The 23,843-nt window shown below is 50.7% G+C and overlaps 2 protein-coding genes and 1 non-coding gene across 5 annotated transcripts in view; 1 reads left to right on the top strand and 2 right to left on the bottom strand.

Annotated features, from left to right (window-relative positions):
- Positions 1-1,678: 1,678 nt before the first annotated feature.
- On the top strand, positions 1,679-3,214 carry CYP8B1 (cytochrome P450 family 8 subfamily B member 1). The gene has a single exon (XM_059077134.1). It carries the CDS (start codon positions 1,679-1,681, stop codon positions 3,212-3,214), a length of 1,536 nt encoding a protein of 511 aa, XP_058933117.1.
- Positions 3,215-7,916: 4,702 nt separating this feature from the next.
- ACKR2 (atypical chemokine receptor 2) lies at positions 7,917-20,427 on the bottom strand. 3 transcript variants are annotated; one of them, XM_059077556.2, is made up of 2 exons: positions 20,092-20,427; positions 7,917-10,295 (listed from the first exon to the last, which is right to left on the bottom strand). In XM_059077556.2, exon 2 carries the CDS (start codon positions 10,279-10,281, stop codon positions 9,106-9,108), a length of 1,176 nt encoding a protein of 391 aa, XP_058933539.1. In that variant the 5' UTR covers positions 10,282-10,295; positions 20,092-20,427; the 3' UTR covers positions 7,917-9,105. The 3 variants fall into 3 exon arrangements, with proteins under 3 accessions (XP_058933539.1, XP_066861730.1, XP_058933542.1); XM_067005629.1 differs by having other exon boundaries at positions 20,111-20,324; XM_059077559.2 differs by lacking the exon at positions 20,092-20,427 and adding an exon at positions 16,166-16,976.
- Positions 20,428-20,915: 488 nt separating this feature from the next.
- Positions 20,916-23,843, bottom strand: part of LOC131764397 (uncharacterized) — a 38,018-nt gene continuing 35,090 nt past the window's right edge. Inside the window, exon 5 of the transcript XR_010834991.1 lies at positions 20,916-21,030. This is a non-coding gene — a transcript (uncharacterized protein). The remainder of the gene's footprint in view (positions 21,031-23,843) is intronic.

Raw genomic sequence — 23,843 nt, 5'->3', positions numbered from 1 at the left:
GGATGTGAGAATGAATGTAAGATGGTGCTGCCATCCATTAACAACTGAGGGACAAAGTTCAGCTTTTTGGAGTTGACCCACAGTTTCTGTTTGTTTGTTTGTTTGTTTGTTTGTTTGTTTCCACACATCTTGCAAAATCTTAGTTCCCTGACCAGGGATTGAACCCAGGACACCGCAGTGAAAGCACCAACTCCTAACAACTGTATCACCAGAGAATTCCCTTTCTTTTTTTGTTTTTAAAAAAATTTATTTATTTATTTATTTTTGGCTCCGTTGGGTCTTCGTTGCTGCGCACGGGCTTTCTCTACTCGGGGCTACTCTTTGTTGCGTTGCACGGGCTTCTCTTGTTGCGGAGCACAGGCTCTAGGCGCGTGGGCTTCAGTAGTTGTGGCTCGCGGGCTCTAGAGCGCAGGCTTAGTAGTTGTGGCGCACAAGCTTAGTTGCTCCGCAGCATGTGGGAGTCTTCCTGGACCAGGGATAGAACCCGTGTCCCCTGCATTAGCAGGCGGATTCTTAACCACTGCACCACCAGGGAAGTCCCGGGATTTCCCTTTCTGACCATATTCTAAGGCCTTAGAGTTGGTGGAGCTGAGTACTTGCTGTGGTTGCCATGAGCAATCAGAGAGTACTTTATGGAGGCAGAGTGTGGATGTTTTCAGCTTCCTGCTGGGAGGAGCTGCATAAGGCAAAGGGAGTTCCCTCAAGAGGGGATGTAGGAATTGTATGGTCATCTGAGGAGACAAAGTCCCTGTTTTCAGGTCATTTAGGAAGTTAAAGAGTAACTTGGGGGTTATCAGAACTGGTTGAATCGAGACTGAACCTCATCACCTATTGCAACAATGAGCTAGGTTGCTTGACTAAACCCTTAGAGTCAGCGGCACAGCTTTCTCCTTCTTGGGCCTGCTGGCAGGGACCTGGCCTGACATCTCACAGAAGATCCCCAGTAAACTGTCAACTCACCTCACCCAAGCTAGAGCCGGTGTCAGAAAAAGTCCCCACTACACTCTGAACCTAGATCCTTATTGTAAAATAAAACAGTTTGTTTGAAGTCCCTATCATCTCTGACATTTCATAATTCCAAGATTCCCAGTCTGTATTTCTTGCTAGAGAAGTATGCAAGCCAATTGGCAAGAGGCTTGGAGACTGAAGTCTGAGCCTGTGCTTGAAGGGTCCTCTGTCTGGGAGGTTCTGTGGGTCTTTTAAAGATAAAGGAAGAGGTGGATGTGAAACTCAGTAAGTGCTCGGTGCATTTCTGCTGAATGAACTAGCAAATTAATGAATACATGAATTCATGAGTAAATAAAGGAGTGAATAATCAGTGAGTCACGGGGGTGAGGATGAACTCAAGGAAGGCTTGGCAGAGAAGATGCTGGAGCTGGGTCTGAAAAGGTCAGAACAAAGCCTGAAGCTGGTGAGGGGGCTGTGACCATACCTAGAGGTTTCCTTCTGGGCTTTTTCTTAGTCTCGCCTCCTCCTCCCACAAGGCAAGGTCCTAACAAAATCCAGGGGAATGTGTTGCTCCCAGGTACTGTCTCGCCAGGGTTATTTACTGTAACTTGCAGTCACCGGGCAAGGTCCAGGTGGACAGATTTTTCTACCCTCAACTTGTCAAGACCTCCCAAACTCTCTGGCACCCAGAGAACAACGTGTCAGGAGCTCAACCTGGAAGAGCACAGCCATGGTGCTCTGGGGTCTGATGCTGGGAGCTCTGATGGTGGCCACTGTGGGGTACCTGTGCCTGCAGGAGCTGCTCCGGCAACAAAGACCCAAGGAGCCCCCTCTGGATAAGGGCTCCGTGCCCTGGCTGGGCCATACTCTGGCTTTCCGGAAGAATATGTTTGAATTTCTGAAGCACATGCGGGCTAAACACGGGGACATATTCACGGTGCAGCTAGCGGGCCGGTACTTCACCTTTGTCATGGACCCTCTCTCCTTTGGCCCCATCGTCAAGGATACGCGGAGAAGACTAGACTTTCTGGAATATGCGGAAAAACTGGTGTTAAAGGTATTTGGATACCGCTCCGTGCAGGGAGACTACCAGATGATACACTCAGCCAGCACCAAGCACCTCATGGGGGATGGCTTGGAGGAGCTCAACAAAGCCATGCTGGACAGCCTGTCCTTGGTTATGCTGGGGCCCACAGGCCCCAGTCTGGATGCCAGTAGCTGGCGTGAGGATGGCCTCTTTCACTTCTGCTACAACATCTTGTTCAAGGCCGGCTACCTGAGCTTGTTCGGCTACACAAAGGACAAGGAGCAGGACCTGCTACAGGCAGAGGAATTATTCGTGCAGTTCCGCAAGTTCGACCGCCTGTTCCCCAGGTTTGTCTACTCCCTGCTGGGGCCCAGGGAGTGGCTGGAAGTGGGCCGGCTCCAGCGTCTCTTCCATAAGACGCTCTCTGTGGAACACAACATGGAGAAGTACGGCATAAGCAACTGGATCACCTATATGCTTCAGTTTCTGAGGGAGGAGGGAGTCGCCCCAGCCATGCAGGACAAGTTCAACTTCATGATGCTCTGGGCCTCCCAGGGTAACACAGGGCCTACCTCTTTCTGGGCCCTCTTGTTCCTCCTGAAGCATCCAGAAGCCATGAGAGCTGTGAGGGAGGAGGCCACCCAGGTCCTGGGAGAGGCCAGGCTGGAGGCCAAGCAGTCCTTCAACTTTAAGGTCAGTGCCCTGCACCGCATGCCGGTGCTGGACAGCGTGATGGAAGAGACACTGAGGCTGGGGGCCGCGCCGGCCCTCCTCAGGGTGGTGAACGGTGACCACAGCCTGAAGATGGCCAGTGGGCAGGAGTACCTCCTCCGCAATGGAGACATCCTGGCCCTCTTCCCTTATCTCTCAGTGCACATGGACCCCGACATCCACTCCAAGCCCACCACCTTCAAGTACGATCGCTTCCTCAGCCCCAGCGGCAGCCGAAAAGTAGACTTCTACAAGGCAGGCAAGAAGATCCACCACTACACCATGCCATGGGGCTTGGGTGTCTCCATCTGCCCTGGCAGGTTCTTGGCCCTCAGCGAGATGAAGCTCTTTGTCCTGCTCATGGTCACACACTTTGACCTGGAGCTGGTGGACCCTGACACACCTGTGCCACCCGTGGACCCCCAGCGCTGGGGCTTTGGCACCATACAGCCCAGGCACGAGGTGCGATTCCGCTACCGCCTGCGCCTGTGCAGTGAGCTCTGCCCAGGTGGCCGCAAGCCTGACTAGGGGGTTCCCTTGGGGTCTCCACCTCCTCTCACCCCTCTGAAGCCCCAGACCACCCCTTTCTCTGACCTGCTTGCCCTCTCTGCTCTTTGGCCTCCTTCTAGGCACCTCACAGGCTTCTTATTCTCTCTTTAAAACGCTGTCTCTCACAGTGGATTCTGCAGAAACTGCCTCTCACAGGAAGTCCAGGGAAGGGGAAATATCTGTGGGCAACTCAGTTTGGGGGCTAATACATGCCTTGACAAGTCCTGCAGTATAGACACTGGTTACGGTGGACAATGCAGCATCTTGCAAACGTTAGTCTCCACCCTCCCACTCTGCTTTTGTTTTTTTTCCTCAACACTTATTCCACATCCTGTGGAATTCGGGGTTTAGAACAGTGTCATCCTATAGCAGTATGAGGCAAGCCACACGCATAATTCTTAATTTCCTAGTTGACACATTTTTTAAAAAGTAAAAAGAAAGAGGTGAAATTCATTTTTATGCTATATTTTACTTGACCTGATATATCTAAAATATTAGCATTTCAACAGGGAGTCAATATAAAGGTATTAATGAAATATTTTTACATTTCTTTTTCCCTTCAAAATCTGGTATGTACTTTTTAACCCTTGATACTGAGCACATCTCAGTTCAGACTAGCCCCATCCTAAGTGCTCAATAGCCACGTGGGGCTAGTGGCTTCTGTATTGGATAGAGCAGCTCTAGAGAAGGGCTGCCTTTCATGTAGGAGTTGTTCAAGTTCCCTCCTCCTTGCCCTCCTCTCCCCTCTGCACCCCTACCTCGGGGTGATCTCAATGCCTCACTTGGTTTCCACAACCATCGCTGGGCTCAGAGCTCTCTGCTACCTCCAGACCCCTAATCTCCCCACAGGGGTCTCACAGCACCTCTGACTCAGTTTGGCCCACACAGAACTCAGCATCTGTCCCCCCAACCTCTGCCCTGAACCAGCTGCTTCTCCTGATTTCCCTGCCTCTCTTTGCTTGGGACACCACAATCCACCCCATCCCCCGAGGCAGATACAGAGGAGACACACTGGCTCCTCCCTTTCTCTCCCCCATGGGGAGAGAGTTCTGTCAGCCTGACCCCCTGTGGTGCCACTGAACATTGTCCACCCCCCTTTCCCCCCCCGACCCCCCGCTGCCCTTCTCATAGCTCAGAACTCGACATTTCTCTCCATGTGGGGCCTGTGGGCCCTCCGTTTACCCTGCTGCCAGAGACTTTTTTTTTTCCAAAAGCACCTCTGGGTGTCCCCCTTTTACCTTTCTGGCTCCCCATCACCTCCACACACCTGACATTTAAGTTTTGCCACAGTTGGTCTCCAAATTTTCAATCCAGTGCAATTCAACTTTGGCAACTTTCTCCAATGGAACTGTCTGTAAAGTACAGGGCTCGCTTTCACTGTTAATCCTGGTGCGAGCTACTCCCCGAAGCTTTCTTGAAACTCACCCATCCCATCCTCTGGCCAGAAATGGCCTCCATCCCCTGGATCTCCCCTACCACCGAGTGTATCACAGCACATCTGTTATGTCATTGCTTTCTGTGTCCTGGTTTCTGCCTCCTGCCCCCTGCTCCAGACTGCAGCCCATAGGGCTTGGTATCTTATTCCTTCATCTCTGATACCAATTCCCTAAATGTAGATTAAATCCCAGAAACATGACTTCCAGACTCAGCTAATTTACTTCATGTCCTCAAATAATTTCCTTCCCCTCCCACCTTCACTCAGCTTTCTGGCCTGTGAAATGGAGACAATCCCTGTTGCCAGGCGTGCTTACCAGGGCTGGGAGAGAGTGAGAGGGTGCTACTGCCAGAGCTGCAGCGGGCTGACAGCAGGGCCCTGGCTGGGGCTGGGATAGGAAGGGTAGTGACCATGGGAGCTGATAGAGGGTCCTGGAGAAGGGAGGCCCAGGCAGCATGGACCCCCTGCAGGGACCACCCAGGGGGCTTCTCTCTGCTACCCCAAACCTACACCTCTGACTGGCCTCTTCCTTTGTCTTAAGGTTGCCTGTTTTGCCCCGAGTTTGGCCAGGATAACAGGCTGTTAGAGTGGACAGGGGCCAGGCCGGGGACAGGAGTCTGTCCTCACTAGCTGGGTGACTCTGGGCTGGGACCTGCCTTCTTCTGGGTCTAGCTGCCCCCAAATGGTGACATCTGCCTGGAGCCTGATAGAGCTCTGACTGGTTAGGAGAAGCCAGGCATCTGACCCCCTTCCACAAGGGCCAGGGGCGCAAGGAGAAGAGCCCCATGGGGAGCACAGGAGAGGGAGAAGGGGCCTTGGAGGCCAGGAGGTGTCTCTGGGCAGCTTACCAGCAATCTCCTCCACTCAGCCAGGCCCTGTGCCAGAGCAGGTGAGGGAACAGGGATAAAGACACAGGGCTTCCCCACACCTCCTTGGCCCTGCCCGGACCTGGGTGCTGCATCCCTTCATTTTCCACACACCCAGAGGACTGTGGACCAGGAGCCAGGCCTGTGGACAGGCTGGGACGGGGCTGTGGGCCCAAGCCCACTAAGTCAGGACAAAGAGGCCTCAGCTGAGAGTGACCACATGCAGATGTCCCAGGAACTTCATGGATCCTGTGATCGGTTTGAGGGTCTGCCTGGGACCGAGGGAAGCCTCAGGGGGGTCAGGTGTGAGGTGAAGACGAGTGTACCATCCCACAGTCAGGGATGTCCACCATAACAGCAGCCCCCCGAGCCAGGAAGTGGCGAGCAGCCAGGATTAGCCTGTGCACGTGGAGGCCCATGCCCACCAGCTGGCAGGGGAGGGGCCCGTGGCACCTATAGTTGTATTCCCCCTGGCCTGGGGACTGCTGGACACACCCTCCACAAGGGCACCCTTCCTGCCCCGGCAGAGGCCTCGGGGCAACGAAAAGACTGAGACCCACAAGGACGCATCTAGTCGCTGCCTGTCCTCACCCAGCGGTTCTGTCTGCAAACCCCTCATTTCTGCACCAAATTTTTTTCTCCCTCTGTGTATCCTCTCTGAGGATAGCTTATAACAAAGCAAGATCAGGAATGACGTGCCAGTGCTGGAATGGCAGGCCCCTAGTAAAATAGATATTTTTCTATAGGCAGTAACTGCTGTGAACGCTCACGCCACACTTCACAAGGTGGAGGGTGGGCAGCCCTGTTCCCAAGCAGAGCCATGCCCGCCTTTCCCCTGGCTCAGCCGGGCGGGAGAGTCTCCCTTGCCTCAGAGCCTGAGAGCCAAGAGAGTCCTGGGGGCTTTCCTCAGACCTCAGGTAGGAAATACAGGTATGTTGGGCAGTGCAGACGGGAAGCCAAGCCTCCGGGTGGACAGAGAGTGGCAGGAGAAACCAAGGTCCAGGCTGGGAAGTCAGATCAGGATGGAGAGGGCACTGTTCTGGCTCTCTCCATCCTCACCTGTGTATGAGAGCCAACCTCCAATGCACTGTGGTCAGCTGTGGTGTATGGCAACTGGAAAGTGAGAGGGACCAATGGGCCACCTGCAGCCAGGCCTTCTTCTCCCCTTTAGGCACAGGCTTCAGGGCACTACGTCTTATACCCGTTATTTACAGAGAGCACACACCGACATTTACGCAGCCGGAGAAAGGCACATAGGAACACATGGAAAACCCACAGGCACATACTCAGACCCACATGTACACAGCGACACATTCATGCTAGATCCATATACACAGCCATATGTGCTCCACACAGCCCCAGCAGCAACACAGACACACGCACACAGACCACCCACACGCACACATGCAAATCCACCAATGCTGGTGACAAGCCCTGCTGGGTGTCCCTTGCCTGACACACCTTGTCCCATCCCATCTGTGTGTCATGGGCACCAAGTCAGAGACTCTGGGAACCTAGATCCTATGAGTACGGCTCAGGCTGTATCTCACCAGTCAGGCTGCCATGTGGGCAGGACTGAGGTCCCCTGTCGGGCAAGATTTCAAGAGCTCTAAAATAGAACGTCACCACCACATCCTCAAACAAACCACCACCCTCATATCCAGAGGATCTTCATTTCCCAGGGGACTGAGTGGGCTCACAGTCCTTCCTGACAGTGGGGAACCTGGGGCCTTGGGGAGAGAGAATCAGAGGCGCCAGAGCTGAGACACAGTGGGAAAACTCAGCCAGGTCAACTCAGGCAACATCCAGGGACAGCCCTGCTCATGACACATGTGCTGTGACCAGACCATCCAAGCTCAGGGAAAGAGAAGAAAGAGTGGGCAGGATACTGACCACCTGCTCAATTCTCTATCCATCCAGCTATTCATTCAAAGAAAAAAAAAAAGGTAGTGAGCACCTACTACATTCCCAGCACTGACTGAAGCATGGGCGATGCAGATTTTACACCAGGCAGAGTCCCTGTTTCCCTGGAGCTTACGTTCACCCAGCCATATGTCCTCCTGGTCTCCATTCTATGCATCTAAAGGTTTCCTTCTGAACACTACTGTCTGCCAGGCTCTGTGCTGGGTTTTGCAGGACAGACATGGCAGGACACGGCAGGTTGTGCCAGGTGGCTCTGGGAGGTAGGAGAAAGCATTGATGCTTTCGAAGCTCAGGAAAGAGAGATGGCACTGTAGGCCAGGGGCTCCCTGGGGAAAGGCTTCTCAGTGGACATGTCAGTGGGCAGGAACGATGCCGACCGTGGGAGACATGAAGCACCCAGGCAGGGCATATCCGTCAGGAAGCCTTAGATCGCAAGTAACAAAACACCACCACCCCAAACTGGAAAGGAATTTATTGGTTCGTGTCACCGTCAAGTCCAGGCTTGGGATGAGCTTCAGCCGTGCCTTGATTCTAGGGCTCGAGCGCTGACCCCAGGATCTGCTCACTCACTGCTGTCACCTCACCTTCTGAACTTCGAGCCGATGAGGGAGCAGCTCCAGACCTCACATCCCCTCGGCTTCAGTTTCATGCCTCTGTTCTAGCGTGCTCTAGTCAAGTGACATTTCACAAGCTCTGCCTGGGTCATGTGCCCATCCATAAATGAATCACTGTGCCAGGGAAACATAAGGCCATCACTGGTCAAAGACCCATGCTCTACCCAACCTCCACCCAAAGCACAGGGCAGAGTGACCCCAGAGTGGTTTCTCAGAGCAAGTAGGATTCAGTTACACGACAAGGGTGAGGGGATACCTGGCTGGAAAATGATCCCTGTTCCATAAGGGAGCCGGAAAGCGCAAAAGCAAAGATGGGAACGTGCAGGAAAGAACAATGGGTGTGGCAACCAGGAAATGAAAAGGGAGGCGAAGGAATACAAGGGTGAAACGGTGTATGGGATTCTAATTGTGAAAGCTCCAGCCTTAAATTGGACAAATGTTCTGGACTTGACAGTGCAGGGTCTAGGGAGCCCTGAAGGCTCCTGAGAGGCGGCGTGGGAGGCAGATGCTCCTGGACCACCAGGAACACGTGTTCACTCTGCCTCCCACCCGCAGACTCCCATGTGTGGAGCACCTCCAGCCCCTCCTGACTGCCAGACCCTGGATCCACCATCAAGGCTGTGACAGTCAACAATCTTGCAGTAATATTTCCCCAGCTGCGCCGCAGGGAAGGCTGCAGTCCGGTGGGTGGCAGGCCTCGGGCTACTCTGAGGGGTATGGAAGAGATGGCTGAGGGTGTTGTGGTTACTCTGGCTGCTGGGTGTAGATTAGATGACCGGAGAGCACGAGGATAGGAAGCACAGAGGTCAGCTGGGCAACTACGGCAGCCATTCAGGCCAGTGAGTATGTAGTCCTGGAAGGCAGTGGAGAAAGAGGAGGGAGAAGACAGGAGACAGCGAACGCTGCTGATGGCTGAGGACCAAGAACTGACTGGTTTAGCAACATGGTCACTGAGACCTCTGAAGGGAGGACTTTGGTGGATGTGCAGCTGAGCTGGGTCCCATCTGCTCTCATGGACTGTGGTGTGGCCACTCAGGCTGAATTTTTCCCCGCATCCCCCTTGTTGGGGGAGTCCTCAGCCTGCCTCTCCCCGAGGTCATTCATGCCAGTTATATCTTCTTGGCCACTGAGCCAACTACTCTCAGAACAGCTGGACGGTGTGGCCTGGGCAAGGTAAGGAACCTGGTGTAGTCTGAGCACAGTGGCCAGGAAAGCCTTGAGGTACTGGCGGAAGCGGCGGCTGGAAAACGCATAGAGGACGGGGGTGAAGCAGCAGTGGAGGAAGGCGATGCTCTCTGTCACCTGCAGTGCGTAGTCCAGGTGCTGGCTGACCTTGCAGTCCCCAAAGACTTGCAGGTCCAGCAGCGAGTGCAGAAACAAGGTGACGTTGTACGGGAACCACAGCACAAAGAAGGCCACCACCAGGCCGATGGCCATCCTCAGAGCCCGGCTCTGGCCTGGGGGCCTCAGCCTGACTAGGACAGAGCCAATGCGGGAATAGAAGAAGATCATGGCAAGGAGGGGGAGGAGAAACCCCAGGAGGTTCTGCTGGAAGCGGAGGAAGAGCTTCCAGATGGTCCCATGCCCCCCAAAATCCGCAAAGCAGTCCCACATGCCTGGGGCATTTTCATGCGTCCTCACAAAGACCATGTCGGGGATGGAGACAGCCAGGGCCACAGCCCACAGGACAGCTGCAAGGAGCAGGCTCTTGGCCCGGGTCCTCCGCCGGTGGTGGGGCTGAGTGCAAACAATCTCCAGGTACTTGTCCAGGCTCATGCAGCTAATGAAGAAGATGCCACTGTACAAGTTAATGGTGTAGAGGGTGCTCACCACCTTGCATAAGAAACTCCCAAAGACCCAATGCCAGGCCACAGAGATGCCCCAAAAGGGCAGCGTCACCACAAACAGGAGGTTGGAGATGGCCAGGTTCAGCAGATAGATCTCGGTCATCCGCCTTCGAGGCACATACCGGAGCAAGACCACTAAGAGAAGGAGGTTCCCGCCCAGGCCCAGCACAAAGATCAGGCCATAGAAGAGTGGCAGAAAGACTCTGCCAAACGACAGCACCTCGTCCTTCCTGCAGAGCATGAAGGCCACGCCGTCCAGGTAGTACTCATAGTCATAGAAGGAGCTGCTGTCCTCAGAACTGGCCACCTTGGTGGTGGGTGGCAGAGAAGAGGTGGTGGTGGCCATGGCGGGAGGACACATCCAGTGCTGGAGCTCTGTGGGCCAGAGGACAGCATGAGTAACAGGAGATGAATCCACCCTCTCTCCAAACCCACTTTAGCCACTGCTCTGGGGTGTCCAATAGACTCTTCGCATTTACGCCAGTTACCCATAGGCGGGCATGTACGAGAATCACCATGAGGAGCCCAAGGCTACCACTTAATAGTTATGTCACCCTGGGTAGCTGACTTAACTTCAGGTGTTCTCACAGTACTCACTCCTTCCATGATGGTTTCTCTTCTTTATTTTCCCCCTCATCATTTATAAAGACTGACAATGTCTTTCATGTTTTTCTTTATTATTTAGGGATACCAATTCACTTATTTATTGTGTACATACTCTTCCTCATGTGTGGCTTGAAACTATTCTTCTTTGTGTGGCTTATAATTTTTTTTTTTAATGAGAACTTCTCTTCAGTGGGGCTTGCGTTTTCTATAAATACCTAGTGTGTCTACTCTGGCTTTGAACTCTCTTTACTTCTCTCACTTGAGGATTTCCCTTCCTTTGGTTATCTTAAAAATATTTTATTTATACATATTTAGTTTTATGTCAATATCTTCATTTATAAATATTTAATATTTTAACAATATTTTATCCACTATTTCTAGGTTTGCAGCAGAAAGGTGTGAACCATCATGTCAATAGACTCAGAACTAAACCTACTAATCCCTCAGTTTCCCCATCTTTAATATGATATTAATTATAGTGCGTTTTCGTGGGGTTCTTGTAAGGCTTAAATGTTATAATTCAGGCAGAGCATTTCAAGCTCTATGAAGAATGCCCAGAACATAGGAGGCACTCAATAAACATTTGCTTAAATTATTGCTTTGCCCAGAGCTGAGTTCATCATCATCCAAACCAGCCTCTTCTCCTCTCCTTTGTCTATCTAACTGAACAGCGCCACCAGCTACTCGGTCACCTAAGACTGAAATGTGGGAGACATCACAGACCCCTTCCTCATCATCACCCTGTGTATCTCTACCTCTTTACTGCTATCTCCAGGTTCCATAAAAATACATACATGATAAAAATATTTACATGATACTTTTTTAATAAAATTAAGACAAATGAAACATATATATATAACAACAACCACCTCAGGAAGTATATAAATATATGCTGTGAAGGAGCTCAAAGAGATGAAAGACAGGGGAAAGATAGGCACAAGACTGAAGATGGTGGCTGCCTGGGCAGGAGAAGCCAGAGACATGGGATGGGGCAGGTCACTGTCCATGGTCAAGTTCTCTCTGGGCAGCAGTTTCCCAGGTTTTAATTGTATTATTAAACATAATTTTAAAAAGAGAGCCTCACATGGACCAGTGAAAAACGCGTCATGAACCAAGGATTATGCTCAATCCTGCTCTGTGTTCTAACAGGAGAGAGACTTCATGTTCAACACATTAGATTGTTCACCAATGGGGGAGAGGGTTTGGGGAGGAGAGAGGAAAGAGATAAAAACGAATTTGTGGCCCAAGCAGGCAATCATGCACAGTCACCACAATAAGACCTGTAGGCTGGTGATGATAATGGGCCACAAACCCAGAAATACAAATCAACTCCACCTTGTACCTCTGTATTTTAGTTTTTATTCCTTGATTCAAATGAGGTTGAACTTTTAATACACTGAATGTATTATTTTGTATGTATGTCTTCTGGGCATGATTTATTGTTTTAATGGGTGGGATTCTCATTTTGTAAGAGGTTTTATATAGTAAGGATTTTAGCTTTTTACATATATATTGCAAACATTTTCCCCAGTCCTTCCCGGTAGAATTTTTTTTTTTTTTTTTTTTTTTTTTGCGGTACGCGGGCCTCTCACTGTTGTGGCCTCACCCGTTGCGGAGCACAGGCTCCGGACGTGCAGGCTCAGCGGCCATGGCTCATGGGCCCAGCCGCTCCGCGGCATGTGGGATCTTCCCAGACCGGGGCATGAACCCGTGTCCCCTGCATCAGCAGGCGGACTCTCAACCACTGCGCCAGCAGGGAAGCCCCTGGTAGAAGTTTTGTCTGTTTTTTTTCCAGGTAGAATTTTGAAAGAAATGTTGACTCAGGTCCTCAGCTGACCCTTCTACTATCCATGACACCGTGACCCTGTGATGGAAATATGCAATTCTGCTGACGCAGAACCTCTCTCAGGAGAGCCCTGGAGTCCTCCTACTCCTTGAGCCTCTGCCCCACCCTTGGGCTCCTGTCAACTGGCTTCTGGACCAGATGCTGGGGAAACACAGACGTCCTATCCCCACCCCAAGACCTAGCCCGGGAAGCTTTAACTAGGGCTGGGCTCTGCTCCTGACTGGCCTTGAGAACTTGGCCCTGTGCCTTCCTTCTCCGTCCTTCACTCCCCTCCTGTGCATCTGGGCTCTCCTGTCCCTTAGCCCCTCTTTCCTGGGCACCAGTATGGGCACCCCCCCGACCCCCAGCACATGGCTGGTTTGGGAGTCCGTGAGCTGCTGGCATTGGGAGGAGGGAGTGCCCTTCTGCACTTGGGCCTGATTAGGACTTATTAGTCAGGAGTTACCACTAATTAAATACCAGCTCTTCTAGTCTGTTAGCACTGACCTTTATCCTGACCTGGCTTCTGAAAGTCTCTGACTTTTGCTTTAACAAACATCCAAGTCTGATAATTGCTTTGATCAAAGCCAGAAGTCAGGGTCAGCAGGCCCCAGGCTGGTCCAGGTCACCTTTACAAAGCTCCCTTCACCTGGAACACTCCATTCTTTTCCATCTCGGGGCCTCTGGCCTCCTGATCGTTCACCTTGGGAATCTTTCCACATTCTCTGGACCTCTGGGGCCATCAGACCCTCCCATCACTTTCGGCAATAATACCAACAACGATGACAACAGCAACCAGCATGTGTCATATGCAAGTGACAATTGGCCAGGCACTTTCATATCAACTCTGGTAGTCCTGGAAGGCAAACCAGGAAGGAACTGTCAGCTCCACTTAACCCAGGAGTAAAGTAACTTCTCCACAATCACGCAGGAAGTCACTGGCTGAGCACATCTGAGCCCCAGGTCTTCAGACTCAGAAACAGTGCCTTGTCCCTGGTCCCATATCATTCTCCGCCTCTGTTCTGCCCTGTCTAGCAGTTATCAAAAGAGGCCACCTGAGAGAGGTGTGATTTGAGCTCAGGAGGTATTGGTTGCCCAGGTTTCGCCCTCATTGGCTGGGCCAGCCTTGGTAGATTCCACCATTAATGCCCCCAAGGCTTTATGGAGCCTCCTTGGGAAACGTAGTCTCCCTATGATCAACAGAGGAGCCTCCCCAAAATATCCATATCCTAATCCCTGAAGCCTGTGGATATGTTACCTTACATATCAAAAGGGACTTGACAGAAGTAATTAAGGATCCTGAGCTAAGGAGAGTACCCTGGATTATCCCGGTGGGGCCACTGTACTCACAAGGTCCTTTATAAGGAAGGCAGGAGTATCTGAATCAGAAAAGGAAATGTGACGATGGAAACAGAGGTCAGAGGAATGTAGTTACAAGACAATGGATGCAGGCAGCCTCTAAAGGCTAGAAGAGGCAGGGAACTAATCCTTCCCTGAGTCTCCGGAAGGAATGCAACTGGGTTGACCCACTTTAGACTTTTGATCTCTAGAATTTTAAGATAATAAATTTGTGCTGCTTTAAGCCACTGAATTTGTGGTAATTTGACGCAGTGGCAATAGGGTCACTTCCTGTGACCCTTTGTGCCCTCTGCACCTCACACTGAGTGAGTGAGAGTACATGCTGTCCACCTCCTCCAACTTATAGGTGGGGAAACAGAGACTCAAAGAAAGGGAACTACTTGTGCAAAGCATACAGTGAGTCATCTCTGTATGGCTGCAGTGAGCCACAAACCCCATGTTTGACCGCCCTTCAGGTCTCTGTTACCCCACTTGTAACAGTCCATCTAGCCCTGTTCTGTTTTCCCTTCTTTTGTTTTTTCGCTTTTCCTTATTACCTGAATTCATTTATTTGGCTTACCCAGAAACGCCTTGAGAGGAATGAATTGCAGTGTCAGTTATTCACATCTTAGCAGAAAGTAAGGCAACCCCAAATGAAGCTCTGGAGTAGAACCTTTGGGGAATCTGGAGAACTAGATAGAGAGGAGGCTGAAAGGAGCAGGGACAGCAAGGGCAAGGTCAGCTGAGCTTCCCGTACAATGGAGCCAAGGGCACAAGGGCAAACTACAGCTTGTCTCTGGGGCAGTAACATCATCCTGAGGCTGCTGGCCTGGGCTGGCTCCAGATTTAACTTAGAAAGAATCTGGCTGGAGGTTAATGTCTTCTCCTGAGGATCCAGGCCTCCCCTCCCCAGGCCTCTCAGAGAAGTCAAAGTTGAGGCAATAAGAAAAAGGATACTGCTATGTCCATCTAGACAGGAAGGTAGCTATGTTAGTTGAGCTCCTTCTCATTTAATCGTCACCATAGTTCTGATAAGCAGTACCATTATGATCCCCATTTTCCAGATGAGGAAACTGAGGCTTGGAGAGGTGAAGCCCAATTGCCCACAGCTTAAGATCAGCAAATGATGGGCCCAGGATTGGATGGCCCTAACAATACAAGGTAGAACTGTAACAGAGAAGAACAAACCTGACTCCACATTGGCTCTGTTGCCTGGGCTTAGCCATGAAGGCTCTGCACCTTTGTCTCATCCAACAGTAAAGAATGATGCTTACAGCCTGAAATATACACAATAACCCTTTCTCAAGGCTCTGCCTCCCAAGCTTGACCATTAAAGGCATAACACTTTTCATTCATAAAGAGATAAAAATTTGCAGAACAGAAAATAACATTTGTCTTGTTGAAGGTTTACAGGAACATCTGACCAGTCCCACGTGGTCAGCTCCAGGAACAAAGGATTATCACATCCCCACCAAGGTCTGGCCGGTACCAAGAGGTCTGCAACAACCAGCCGCACCCGGCTTCCCTTTTAGTATGAAAGAAGCCTGAATTCTAATAACTCAGGTAAGATGATTCTTTGGGACATGGGTCCCCCATCTTCTCACCCTGCTGGCTTTCTGAATAAAGTCACTATTCCTTGCCCAACACCTCGTCGCCTGTCGTGCCAGGGAGCAGTACAAGCTTGGACTCAGTAACAGAACTGGCCCTTTTCCCCCAGCTCCCCTTTTCAACATGCACCAAACTTGAATTTGAAGGATGAGCCTCTGATAGTGGGACTTCTGGCCTCATCAATGGATGGCAGAGAAGACTCAAAGTCAGCCATATGCTGAGGCTGTCTCATACCGGCTGGCGAGAGCCACTAATGCAACATCTAGGAGGCATTCAACAAGCAATCATGGAATTAACCAATTCCACATTCAGTGGTAAGGCAGTAGCCTGAAATTGATCATGGTGGGAATATTTACACCAAGGCAAATGCTATAAACTGGAGCTTCCCTTCCCTTACCCACCGTTGCTGAGAATCAGCTGTTAAACCTTTACCAGCATACCTCTGATCAGGATCCCATGGAGCATGACCAAACCTGCCTGTCGTGCTATCACCCACCACCTTCCCTTTTACACCTTTCACATCAACCCCATGGCTGCCCTCCTCCATAGCCAAGAGGCCTTGAGGACAGGGTCACGTGTAGGTCCCCTCCCAGTTGACCACAGCACCCCCATGCTGAGTGTGCTGCCCACAGTGCAGCTGAGACCAGTGAATAAACAAGATCAAATGTGACCCTAAGAGGCCACACCGCCTTTTGTAATATAAAACAAAGAATAACATTTGAGATCACTTTCAGTGGACAATAATTTTGCTGGCTTCCTTGAAAAAAGATTTATATCCTTTAAAATAAAACCTCAATCCTCCCCTCCCAGGAGGCTACCTGGGCCACTGGCCTGGTGAACCCCCTCCCCCAGCCCCCCAAGCACTCACAGAAGGTCACTCCTCAGCGTCAAATCCACCTCCTAGAAACAGAGTCACCTTTTGAGGATCACTTGCCTCCTCTGCTAGACTGGGGATTCCCAGGCGTTGGAACTCCCCGGAACAGGGCTGACATCTGAGAGGCATTCAACATATGACCATGCAGTTAATCAGCACAATCACCCTCTCCCTTCCTTCTTCTCTCTCCTCCTTTTTCCCTGGCCTGATTTTCTCCCTCCCACACTGGTGCCCTGCACACAGCTGAGCCAAGACCCTCCTTCTGTGAGTTATTTCCTCAGCTTGGGCAAGCTCTGCCTCAGCAGTCTTGGGAGCCCATGACCATGGAGTGTGACCGGCCCAGAGCCCCCACTATTTCCACTTGAGCCAAGTTCAAGGCCACTTCCAGCTGACGCAAGCCTCCCTGTGGCCACCCCCTGCTCCCTCCCTCAGAAGGCTCCCCTGACTGCTTTGGGAGGACTAGGGTGGAGACAGAGTCCCAAGGCCTGGACTCCAACCTGGCTCAGCTAGTGATGGGCCCCCCCTCTCTGCCTATAATTCTAGCATTCCCATCCTGTATTCCCAGCCCAGCTGTGGCTGGAAAAGTTGAGGCAGGAGTTGTGAAGTTACTGACACTCTGACCACAGTGTCGGGCTGTGGAAAGTGCTCTGTTGGGGCACAGGTGGGGGACCTGGTAACAGCATTGGGATCTCTCTTTTCTTCCTACTGGGTTTGGGAAAACACAAGATATTAAACTCTACTGTATGTATAACAATAACAACAACAATACCCACCACTTACAGAGCACTTCCTATGGGCCAGGCTCTGTTCTCAGAACCTTACATGCATTAATTCATTTCATCTTTGCAATAACACTCTGAGGTGGATAGTTATTATCTCTAGTTTACCTGTGAGGAAACTGAGTCATAGAGGGGCTAGGGAACATGCCCAAGGGCACATAGCTAGTAAGTAGCAGAGCTGGGATTTGAACCTAGGCCCAGAGTCTAGGCTAGCTCATTAAAAGATAGGGGTGAAGGTTGGGGACTAGAGATGGAGAGTGACAGGAGACCAGGCTGCCATTGCTCAGGATGCTTTAATGGAAGGCTGGTTGTGGGACTGATGGTATGTGAATAGAAAACAGGAAAAGGAACTGAGAGCCACACAAGGACAGGAAGAAAGAGGTCCAGGGCCATGGGAATGGCACACAGGGAGAGAATTCAGGAATGACCAACTCAGGGGGCAGAGGTGGGTCTCTGCTCCACTGCTCAGTTTGGGATGCTCTTGGGCTTAAACCTTCATGCAGCCCCAAGACAAAGTCAGGGCTTCCATCCTAAACCCTTGAATTCCACGAGGCTGTTTTCTCATCATGAAATAAATAATACTACAGCAAAGGATTTCGTGGGATTAAATGTGGTGCAGTTATTATAATGGCTTAACACCATGGAGCCCTGACAGTGTGCTGGGTGCAGGGACAAGGAGCTTCACATATATTATTGAATCCTCATATTTACCTTATAGAAATTAAACACTATCATTAGTCCCATTTTGTAGCTGAGAACACTGAGGCACAGAGATTAGGGAACTGGCCCAAGAGCAAGTGAGTAGTAGACCAGGAACTAAAACCCAGAGTCCATTTCCTTTTGTCCACCATGCAGCATGGCTTAGTTCCCTGACCAGGAGTGAAAACCATGCCCTCAGCAGTGAAAGCACAGAGTCTTAACCACTGGACAGCCAGAGAATTCCCCAGACTCCATGCTCTTAAACAATAAATTACATTGCCTCTCAAAGAAAATAACAAGTGAGTTGTGCTCCCTCCCCACTCTGCTCCCTGACTTGCCCACCAAGCTTTATATGTGTTAAGGTACTTACTGCTCTCACAATGAGCTTTTGAGACAAGCACTATTGTTATTCCCATTTTACAAGTGAGGAACTGAGGCTCAGAGAGGGGGAGTAACATGCCCAAGGACACACAGCAAGTGTACTGCAGGATTAGAAATCAAGTCCCACCAGTCGGCTCTAGATCTGGAGCCTTGAACCACACACTGCGAGCTGCTGTGAGCCCTCGCAGACTCACAGGACCGACAGCTGCCCCCTGCACGGTCCCCCTTGGGAAGCATGGCATTTGGATTCAATGTGATGATAAAACACAATGAAAACAATACAAACCAGTCCTGACATTTACATGAGGCTCTTTTATACCCTGGTCCTTGCAAGTCTTCCTGGCTTCCCTGTGAGGAGGGGAGCAGGTGTCCCCTCCCCGGTTTCACAGGAAGCCCAGGGCCTCACCACAAACCAGGCAGAGCTGACCCTAGAGCCCTGATCACTTAGTCCTGGACCACTGCACACACTCTCCCTCTTTACTTTTTTAACATGTATTTTTCCTGATTACAAAAGTAATAGTATGCTCAATATAAAATGTGAAAATACAAGAAAAAAATAGAAAAGAGGCTAAAAATCTCCCCATAATCCTACTTCCCTCCAAAATAACCCTTGGGAACATATTGTTGTGTCCTGCCTTTTTCATGCCCAGAGCCCCCATCTCCTGCACTAACCTTCCCTAGGTTTGTGGAGTCACAGAGCCTGGCTGGAAGAAAGTGTCCTTGTCTGGTCCCCACCAGGCAGGGGGCCCCTTGCAGCCTCCTGATAGACATGCTGCCTCCTACTCCCTAGGATCTGTGAGACCCACCCACTCCCCACTCCCTGGGACCCCACATTACTCCATGTTTCCTGGCTCTTACCAGGAAACAGAGATGCTTGTGACATTGATGAAATCATAAGAGCAACCCCTCCTCCCAAAGTTTGTTTCAATTAATAAAAACTAAGCAATTTTAGAGCCCGACTCTTCAAGGAGCTGCTGCTGAAGATATTCACACCTTTCCTGAATTATTTCTGCCTTTTTGGGGGCCTCTCTTGTTGTTGCCCAAAATTTCACTACTCAAGCTCCTCGCTTTTGCATTTCAGCATTATGCTGGGGTCAAAATGAAATACCCACTCCACCGCCACCACCCCCAGGGAGGGTGGTACACTCAGCATGGTGCAGCATGGAAGAACAGACTATAGATTGGTCCAGTTCTTAATGGCTGAGTAACCCTGGGCAAATTACTTAACCTCTGAGCCTTAGTTTTCTCACCTATAAAATGCTTCCTGGTGGCATTTTTATAATAATTAAATAAGTGCCTAGCACTTAACTATTGGTTCCCCTCCAGACCCTAAAATGACTCTTGACTCAAGCTGGGATGAAGGGATCCTGGGACTGTTTGGGGCAGATGGAGGGGCTGATAACTTAGCAGGAGTTGAGGGTAAAAAGAGAGGATGGGGGGCTTCCCTGGTGGCGCAGTGGTTGAGAATCCGCCTGCCGATGCAGGGGACGCGGTTCATGTCCCCGTCCAGGAAGATCCCACATGCCGCGGAGCAGCTGGGCCCGTGAGCCATGGCCACTGAGCCTGTGCGTCCGGAGCCTGTGCTCCGCAACGGGAGAGGCCACAGCAGTGAGAGGCCCGTGTACTGCAAAAAAAAAAAAAGAAAAAAAGAGAGGATGGGGGTGCATAAGGAGAGAGTATGGATGTGTGCTGGGAACCTCAGCCCTGGGAGGGGGACCCTTAAAGGCCACCTCATCTGTCCCCATCACAGTACAGCCCAGAGAGGAAAGGGAATGCCTGAGGTCACCCAGCCATGTCAGTACCAACTTTCAGGGATTTCCAGAATCCATGAAGCAGATTCTCAGAGCTGGAATCAAGGGGGCAAGGGCCCAGCAGACCATCTTACTCCCCAGCTGCTGGGGCAACTGCTCCAACAGCTGCCCTAGAGACAGAGCTCCACACTCACCCCACTTAGCACCTGCCTCTCCCCACACTGTCCACACTCTCTGCGTCACTGGATCCAGTCTCAACCCGTGGCCCCTGTGTAGGGCCCACCCCATTCCGAGAGTTTCAGAAACCTACCAGAGCCAGCCCCACTTGCCTAGGGGTGTCCACCTCACACCCAGGAGGAGAGCAGTAGCGCCTGCGTCCTTCTTCCTCAGGGAAGTGCAGAAGATGTGATTCTTTATAAGCTCTTCCCCTCCCTGGACAGTTTCCTGCACACATCCTGCCTTCCGGCTGGAACAAGATACCTCTTCGCGCCTGCCCCAGACCCACCTCGGCTGCACAGCCACAAGCTTTTTCCCTCACTGAAAATGAGTCAAGCTCAAATGACTGCCCCCATGAAAGAACATCTCCACCCAAAGATAGTCTAATTACTTTGGAAAACATGTGTCCCCAACCACACTTCTCTGGAACGATTCCCCTGCAGCTGGGCCAAGGACATGACCTGCCTCAGTCCAGACTTCCAGGCTTTCGCTTACCCTGTCCCCTATCTAGGTGGCCTTCCCAGCCTCCAGCTTCATTGGTCCTGGATAGCTCCCCAGCAGGATTCTACCCACTCCCTCATTCACCCCCAACTCTCCTTCTCTGACCATAACTCACTCCAAGCAGTGCTGTGTCTGTTCCACCACAGTGTCAGCGATATTCTCATCTCCTAGACTCTCTAAACCATATTCCCTCTTTCCCCTTCCCTACTCCCCCTATATCACTCCCATCATGGCATGAATCTCCGCATAGCTAGCTGTCTGTTCACTTGTCTGCTCCCCTACTGGGTCACAAGCTCCCAGGGCAAGGACCATATCTGACCCACCCGCCTGAGTCCAAGGCCAGCCAAGAGCAGACTGAATGAACGAATATGTGTGCGCGACACACTAGCTGCAATACGCTTGGCAGTATGAGGGTACCTCTCTGCCAGGATGGCACCTGTGGTCCAGGGTCAATGTCTCAGCCACCTTTGCCTCCAGCTCCACTGCCAGTCTGACACACAGTAGTTGCTTGGTGAACGCTCGTTGCCCCTACCTGAATTGAGCAGTAATAGAAGAATGTCAGGTGGTTACAGGCACTGGCAATGGGGTCACACAGAGCTGGGCTTGAATCTGGCTATGTACCTGTTGTGTGACCTAGAGATGGTGGCTTCACCTCTCTGAACCGTGGTTTTCAGATCTTTTGGGGGTGTGGGGATGGTGCCTCCCTCAGACAGGCATGAGAACTGAATGTCCCCAGAGAGGTGGACAAAGGAAGACACTTACTTGCCTTTCTCTGGCATCGACAGGCCACAGGAGGCCAAGCCTGTGATGGGTTCTCACTCCCACAGAGGGAAGCAGGGGACATTCCTAGTGGGTGGGTCTCCAAGTCTCTCCAGGCCAAATGCTAGTTACCAATAGAGAGAATAAGGCCATAGAGTCCTGCTTCCATCTTGGGGAACAACTAAGTTCTAGAACCTGGGCTCCTTCTTCACCCCCTTTTTAAAATTTTTTAATTTAAAAATAATTTTTAGACTTGCAAATATTGTGCACAGAATTCCTGTTAACATCTTACAGAACCACAATACAATGATCTGAACCCTGACACAATACAATTAACTAATCTGCAGACCTTATTCGAATGTCACCAATTGTCCTACTAATGTCCCTTCTCTGGTCCAGGATCTGAAGCAGAACCCCACCCTGCATTTTGTTGTTGTCTCCTTGGTCTCTCCATTCTGAGACAATTCCTCAGTCTTGCTTTATCTTTCATGACCTGACAGTTCTGAAGAGAACTGTAGAATGTCCCTAAATTTTGGTCTGATGCTTCTTCATGATTAGACTGAGGCTATGCATTTTGGGCAGGAACACCAGGGAAGTGATGTGTCCCTCTCAGAACATGATACCAGATGTACCTAACTTTAATATGGCTCATTACTGGCAATGTTAACTTTGATCACTTGGTAAGGTAGTGTCTGCCAGGTTTTTCCACCATGAAATTACGATTTATTCCTTTGTAATAAGCATCTTGTGGGGAGGTACTTTGAAACTATGCAAATATCCTGCTTCTTATCATACTTTTACCACTAATTTTAGCATCTACCAATGATGCTTTCTGACAATGATTATTACTGTGGTGTTTGCCAAATGGTCACTTTCTATTTCCATCATTCTTTCTATATTTTTTAATTGGAATTTTACTGTAAGAAAGTTAACCTTTCTTCCTATTTATTTATTTATATCAGTATAGACTCATGAGTATTAATTTTATTTCATTATTATCATTATTTCTTTTGTTGTTCAAACTGTCTCATCCTCTTCTGAAATATCTCAAACCACCTGCTTCCTGCTGACTTGATTTCCCAGCCACAGCACATCAATCACTCCCTGGTGGGCAGGGCAGGTTATGGGGGCAGCTCAGAGTCTTTGCATGAGTGGTCAGGTTTCCCTGTAACCCACTGAGGCATCATTCCAGCAAGAGCTGGGCCTTTTCCTGGAACAGGCATGTTCCAGTCAGGGGAAGTCAGTCATGGCTCCAATGCCAGGGAGTTCCAGGAAGGGCTGGCCAGGTAGGCCCCGGTCCTTCCACTCTTCTCCAGTCTGTCATCCTGCTCTCCACCCCAATCCTGACCCAGCCCATAGCTGCACCAGCCAACCTCATGCCCTGAGCTTTTCGTTCTTGACTTCCCCTTCTCTGCTCTGCTGCAGTGACAGCTGCTGAGAAGCCCAGGTAGCAGACAGTTGGGCAACATTTACTCAAATCCATACAGAGGAACTGCTCTCCACCCAAGAGAGAGCTACCAGCTGTCTTCCACTGGCTCCAAGGGCAGCCAAAACAGTGACCGCAGTGCACTGCAGCAAGACAAACTAGTCAGGGGGCAGCAGGACTTTCCCATGTGGGCTGCAGGGAGAGGGCTCTGAACTCATCTTCTCTGCTCTCTTTAAGATGTGCAAAGATTATCTTCCCTGGGAAGGGAGTAGACCCAGCCTCTGAAGCCACTCAGCCAGGATACACAGGCCTCTCCCACAGGACACAATGCCCTTAAACTATAGGGTAGTGACTAAAATCTTTACTATTCTGGCATACTCCTAACTCACAGGGCACATTTACTAATTACAGTGAAAAGCGGCATCACATTTTCAAACCACCCGCTTCTCTCTTCAGCCAAGGACTGACTGTGAATCTGCCAAGCTTTTGCCTGTAGTCTGTCCTCCATGAGCCAGCTCCAGGCCTGTCTCCCCCCAGAAGCCTCCCCAAGTCTCTCCAGGCCTCCCTGATGCCCTGCTCTGAGCTTCCCGACTCTGTAAGGGAATTATTATTCAGGGGCAAATCTGTCTCTCCATCATTCTGCAAATTCTCCAATGTCAAGAGCCTTGCTCCTCTGCACACAGAGTATCCAGTGCTACCCACACAGAACAGGAGCTAGAGAGGTGGCCAGTTGATTTGCTGATGGAGCCCAGACAGCACTTGACAAAGTGGCTTTTAGATTAAAGAGCCCCGGTTTGGCCCTGCCTCAGCCTCTGCCTCACTTGCTGTCTCTTTCTATTTCTCTGTATTCCTTGGGCAAAGTTCACCTCATTCTGGGCTGAGCCCACAAGAGGGTCTTAAAGTTGGAATTCCTAAATCACAAACTTGCCCCACAGTTTAGAAGTTCTGTTAGCACCTGTGTCTAGTCACTTTGATTAGACGTTGTGTCAAAATCTCAGACCAGTTTCTTCCTATTATTCTCCATTGACGGCACAGCAGGAAGGAAAGGTTCATCTCACCTCTTCCATTACCTCTTTCTGCGCCGCCCCCGCCAGCTGGCACCCTCCAGCCACCCCAGACATGTGTTGTCTCCTCTTTTGTACATCTACCCAGGGTCTTGA

The sequence above is a fragment of the Kogia breviceps genome, chromosome 10, assembly GCF_026419965.1.
Source record: "Kogia breviceps isolate mKogBre1 chromosome 10, mKogBre1 haplotype 1, whole genome shotgun sequence".
Classification (NCBI taxonomy): domain Eukaryota; kingdom Metazoa; phylum Chordata; class Mammalia; order Artiodactyla; family Physeteridae; genus Kogia; species Kogia breviceps.
The sequence above is the reverse complement of the archived record's forward strand: the minus strand, read 5'-3'. Positions and strand labels throughout refer to the sequence as shown.

What these genes read in the sequence shown, in the direction of transcription:
- ACKR2 (XM_059077556.2), bottom strand. Translation starts at nt 10,281, where the DNA reads ATGTGTCCTCCCGCCATGGCCACCACCACCTCTTCTCTGCCACCCACC.
- CYP8B1 (XM_059077134.1), top strand. Translation starts at nt 1,679, where the DNA reads ATGGTGCTCTGGGGTCTGATGCTGGGAGCTCTGATGGTGGCCACTGTG.